This window comes from Convolutriloba macropyga, chromosome 2 (assembly GCF_964194025.1).
Source record: "Convolutriloba macropyga chromosome 2, txConMacr16.3, whole genome shotgun sequence".
Taxonomy (NCBI): Eukaryota; Metazoa; Xenacoelomorpha; order Acoela; family Convolutidae; genus Convolutriloba; species Convolutriloba macropyga.
The window spans coordinates 17,387,449-17,393,448 of NC_134469.1; the positions used below are offsets into that span (position 1 = coordinate 17,387,449).

Here is a 6,000-nt window from a genome sequence, read left to right on the forward strand (position 1 = left end):
AAGTTTCCCCATTGAAACTTTTTCTGCAATTTTAAAGTTTGTTGTATTCCGTATTTCATAGAGCAATTTTGTGTTTATAGGTTAAAATTTAAAAGTTTTATTTACGTGATCTTTACGGTTGATAGTACTGATAATAATTGGTACGACAGTGCCTTTGAGTGGCCAGTACTGTTTTTGGAGGGTAAAATGGCCCCCCGTTTCCCATTTCAATTGTTTATTATTTTGTCTTTTTTCAATAATTTGTATAACTTTTTGTTCTTTGAACAAATGTTTTTGTAATTAGTGTATATGGTAACGGCTTTTCAGCAACCACGCGTTGTTTTTTTTTCAATTTTGAACAAGAATTAGAATTGTTTTTCAGTGTTAAGATAAGCTTATAAAAAAACAATTTTGAGGGGTTTTTGTACAAATTTTCTTACATTTTTCCCGTCGAATTCTTTTGGATTTAATCGAACAAGCTTTTTTGTAAATTGCCAGAGCTTTCATGGTTGTTTTAAGCAAACTCAATTTGTTTTGCTTTGAGTTTTTGATTTTAGTAGTTTATAATACCTACGTAAAGAAAGAGGAGGGTTATCAATCGAATCTTAACCATTGGGTAGTAGTTTGTGGCTGTTAGGTGGGAATAGGATAGGCTGGATAAAATTCTTCCGCCGCTTCTTATTTCCCTTTCCTATTCAATCTTTCCATTTCCTTTTCGAGTCTTGCCGCCTTTCTTTCCTTTTGACTTTGTGTTCTGTCTCGCCGCTTGCTTTCGATTTCAAAACACTCAAATAAATTATTTTAAAAGCAAACTTCACATTGCATGCGAAATTAATACTGGTTCAGTTTCGCGTGTCTCTCTCTGAAAACTAAATTTAATTATGCACTCTATATCACCTTGCAGTTTTACACACTGAGCCCTCTGACTCCCTTTCACTTGCGTCTTCTGCTTCAAAGGAGGAGGGTTATAAATCAACTCTTTACCATAGAATAAAAGGTAGTGCCGGTTAAGTGGGAATAGGATAGGCTGGATAAGATATTTCCGCCGCTTCTTATTCTCTTTCCTATTCAATGTTTCCATTTCCTTTTCGAGTCTTGCCGCCTTTCTTTCCTTTTAACTTTGTTTTCTGTCTCGCCGCTTGCTTTTGATTTCAAAACACTCAAACAAATTAATTTAAAAGCAAATTTCACATTGCATGCAAAATCAAAACTGGTTCAGTTTCGCGTGTCTCTCTCTGAAAACTAAATTTATTTATGCACTCTAATATCGCTTTGCAGTTTTACACACTGAACCCTCTGACACCCTTTCACTAGCGTCTTCTGCTTCAAAGGAGGAGGGTTATCAATCAACTCTTTACCATATGATAATAGGTAGTGCCGGTTAAGTGGGAATAGGATAGGCTCGATAAGATATTTCCGCCGCTGCTTATTTCCCTTTCCTATTCAATCTTTCCATTTCCCTTTTGAGTCTTACCGCCTTTGTATCCCTTTAACTTTGCTTTCTGTCTCGCCGCCTGCTTTTGATTTCAAACTCAAACAAATTGAACTAAAACCAAAGTTCACAATGCATGCAAAATCAGTACTGGTTCAGTTTTGCGTGTCTCTGCCGGGGCAATTAAACGTAAAAAAGTAAAAAAAATGCACTCTAATGTCGCTTTGCAGTTTTACAAACTGGGCCCTCTGACTCGCTTTCACTTGCATTTCCTGACTCAAAATTAATGAAAGAATTATCGGGTGTAGAGTTTTCTTCAAAACTGGCATCGAAATCAACGATATCGCGGCAACAAAACCGGGTCTGGTAGTTGCCACGTGCTGAAGCTTTGGATGGTGGTTTCTCGAGGGGATTGTGGTACAACAAAACTGTTATCCCACTCCGAGCTCAAAAGTAAGTCGCTAAAATCGTCATAACCCCATTCCACATCGTCGTTATTCCAATCAATTTCATCGATAGATTTCATCGATTCCAATCAATTTCATCGATAGATTGTCAATTTCATAATGGGCGAATGGGAGGATTCAAGAAAATTGGCTGTCGCAATGCATTACACTAAACAGTGAAAAGAGCCAAGATGCGTCAAACAAGTTTGAGGAGAATTTTTATAATCTGATGAATAGTGCAGTTTGTGGTATTGTGAATCTAAAAGACGCAGTAATAAAATAACAATTTCTCGAGCTGCAGAGCATGCGCTAAGAAAAATATCCAAATTTGAGTTCCATCGCTATATGATTTTTGAAGAGACTTTAGCAGTCTTGACGACACGGCCGAATTGCATTTATTGGATTGATCCCACCATTGTTGGAGCAACTATAGATCTAGCAAAATACCACATGTATCCATTCTATTACATTGTCATGCGCCCCAGCTTTGACTGTCGCCTTCTTTACATTGATACGGATAGTCTCCTCTGTGCAATAAAAAGTGACGAGTTTTATACATAGTTATCGCAGAAGCCACAGTCAGTATTGAGCCATTTTCATTTCTCAAATTACCCGCCCCGTCAATTTCTTTACAATACCAGTAACAAAAAAGTTGTCCTCAAAAACAAGGACGAGTTCGCCTGCGGTTGGTTATATTAAAGATTTGATCTGTTTGAAGCCGACGCTGTACTCTATCCTGTCGAAAAGTAAGTTTATTCTATTATTAAACAAAAGTTTTAGTTGTTGTATAAAAATTTGTAGTGGGTTAGTAGTCATCTGGAAGTTGTTAAGTCGTATTATAATTACATAGGGGGTTGGTAATTTTAATAGCACCTGTTTTTTCTCTTTTCATTTTTTCTTTCTTTTAGGTTGTCGAAAACTTTCACCAAAAGGCTGACGAGGGTGGCACAGAACATCTTCGTCACGCCGACTTTTCAAACACTCAGCACTGGAAACGACCTGCACTCAGAGAACACCAGGATTGTGTCCGACTACCACGGGCTGCAGAGAGTTACTGCCAACAAATTTTTCTGTTAGTTTTTGCCAACAACCGCTATATACTACCCGATGGCATAAAAACCCTCCCATTTGGCCATTATGAAATTGACGATTATGCTATCGATGAAATTGATTGGAACAACGACGATGTGGAACGGGATTATGACGATTTTGGCAAGTTACTTTTGAGCTCGAGCCCAGAGTGGGATAACAGTTTTGTTGTACCACAATCCTCTCCAGATACCACCACCCAAAGCTCAACACGTGGCAACCACCAGACCCCGATTTTGTTGCCGCTCAGTATATAAAAGATTCGGATATTTAAAGTAGCGATTTCGTTGATTTCAATGCCAGTTTCGAAGAAAACTTGTCGCCTTTTAATCCGTTCATTAATTTTGAGGCAGAAGAAGCAAGTGAAAGTGAGACAGAAGGCCCACTGTGTAAAACTGCAGGGCGATATTAGAATACTTAATTAAATTTAATTGCCCAGAAATAGAGAGAGAGAGACAAGAAAAACTGAACCAGTTTTGATTTTGCATGTAGTGTGAAATTTGCTTTTAAATTAATTTGTTTGAGTGTTTTGAAATCAAAAGCAAGCGGCGAGACAGAAAACAAAGTTAAAAGGAAAGAAAGGCGGCAAGACTCGAAAAGGAAATGGAAACATTGAATAGGAAAGAGAATAAGAAGCGGCGGAAATATCTTATCCAGCCTATCCTATTCCCACTTAACCGCCACTACCTATAATCCTATGGTTAAGAGTCGAATGATAACCCACCTTTCTTTAAGTAGATAATATATACTACTGATAATCAACAATAGTTTTTTCAAACAAATTTTACAAACTCAATGGCTTTTCCGGAAAAATAATTGGATGTGGTCCTAAATGTTCAATTTTAACTTTGTTCTCATTGTTTTTCTTTGAGAGATAGATAGCTTAAATTTTTTTGGGGTAACCAATGTTTTTTTGAAAATCTATTTGTTTTTTCTACCTTCAATTTTTATTTTTTTTTCTTTTAGTAATGGCGAGGATGGCCGCCTATTGTTTTAACAATTTGTACGACATTATAATGTTTAGCTCCAATTTTTCTCTAGCAATTACTTTGACAAATTTATTGCCACGATTCCTAAGTTTTAAAGTTTTGTTTCCATTATTCTGCTTTTTCAATTCTTCAAAATTTTCCTCATTGTACCTTTTTTCTGCAATTTGAAGGTTTGTTGTATTCCGTATTTTATAGAGCAATTTTGTGTTTATGGGATACAATTTGGAAGTTTTATAAGTGATCTTTACAGTTGATAGGACTGATGAAAACTTTGAAAAATTTGTGGCTATGTTCTAGTAGCAAATGCTTTTATACATTTTAGTTTTTATCTCTTTGCTTTGAATTTTCTCGATGATTTTTGATGGCAAAACTGACTGAATTTTCGGATAGATATTATAAAACGAGAGAATTCGTTGCTAGGACTTTGGATAAATGTATGACTCCGAAACCTATTATTCTTTGAGTACCTGAAGTTTTTTTTCATTTTTGTGAGTTGTGAATTGTTAAGTTTGGTTGTTTCCCAAGAATTGCCCAGTCTGTTTTTTTGTCGGTTTTTTATTCAATTTTTGTTTCTCGTTTTTGAAATCTTTCAACGTTAGGCCAATTGTTTGAAGTAAAACGGAGAAATTTTCAATGTCAAGATTTCGCAGGGATTGAGTTTCCGTCTTAAGATTTAGTTTTCTTTGTCATTTTTGTATAGTTTCTGACTAATCGTTGTAATTGTTTGCATTTTTTTGAACTGATGCCAATGCTGAAAATTTTCTGGTTTCGTCAGTGGTTTAAATTTTTATCAGTTATTTTAGTTTACTTTTGTTGAGACCAAGAACAATTTCAGTAAGACGGATAATGATGGTTTCCACTGCAATGGGTTTTTTGTTTTTGGTAAGGGCCGATGTTTGATTGGCTTAGAGTTTTCCGCCGGCTATGTTTTTGTATCATCTGTTCACACATTTTTACTATTTTTGGAGTAAAATTAAAGTGATGACTTATTCACGCCGAAGGAGGAAGGGAAAATCAAAGTGTTTTGTTTTGTATATTTTTTCACTCATTGTTCTAAGTAGAGTGACAAAACGATGTTTGAACGAAAATTTGTTTTCTTGCTAGTGGTTTTGTCTTCACATGCGGCATTTTTACATTTTACTAGTTTTCCAATTTTTTAAATCGCATTAAGAGCTCTATAAGCGTTAGTCTAGGAAAAAGTAACTTAAGTTATTTATCAGTTCAAATAATCAAAGCGCAGCCTGTCATGGAAAGTCAAATTGCACCCATTGAAAAAAGTTGATGTCAATTGTCGTATAACAACTGTAATAACTCGAGTACAAATTCAAGTTTTTCTCAAAAATGTTGACTAAAATTGTATGTAGTTCCTGTAAAAATCGTTCTTTTTCGGTTCATGAAATGAGGCGTGGAATAATATCCAAACAGTAATCCATACGAACTATAATCTCCAAATATACCCAATGTGAGAACTGAAGACGGAACGACGTTTTAGACAGTCCCAGGTTGAGGTCCTCGTTCAAATGGACATGAAAATACCCATCCAGATTTTTTTTGTTAAGGTATTTATCCGAATAGCTGTTAGGAAAAATATATTTTTACAGCTATGCAGTTTTGCCGATTTTACGTCATTTTTTAAATCAGTTGTTCTTTAATAGGATGTCAACAGTTCACTACGCTGTATTATACAGGACAAAAAACAACTGAGGAACTTGAAGAACTCCTACGAGAAGCGGAAGGATGGTGCACAGAAGATAGAGAGATACTGCATGCTGGGATACAATTTCTCAAAAGGATATGTCCTCCAGGAGCTCTTCAAGGGTTACCTATAAAATCCTACGAACTCTCGCTTTTACTGCAACTATAAAAATTTCTCAGAGATTACGCTCCCCAAAAGGAACAAGTTAGCTTTTTTGATTTTGTGGCAACAAATATAATAATCATGCAATCTAACAATTTTTCGTAGTAAATAACAAACAAAACAAAGTATTTCTCACGTAAAAACGGACACGCATTATCGGGCTAACTTCGTTTGAGAAATTATGCGAACTTTTACATTTTTAATAGC

General features: G+C 35.6%; 1 protein-coding gene across 1 annotated transcript in view; it reads left to right on the plus strand.

Moving 5' to 3' along the window:
• LOC142335161 (uncharacterized) overlaps positions 1–6,000 on the plus strand; it is an 85,776-nt gene that overhangs the window by 70,853 nt on the left and 8,923 nt on the right. Inside the window, exon 12 of the mRNA XM_075383527.1 lies at positions 5,624–5,753. Within this exon, the coding sequence (XP_075239642.1) occupies positions 5,624–5,753 (130 nt within the window). The remainder of the gene's footprint in view (positions 1–5,623; positions 5,754–6,000) is intronic.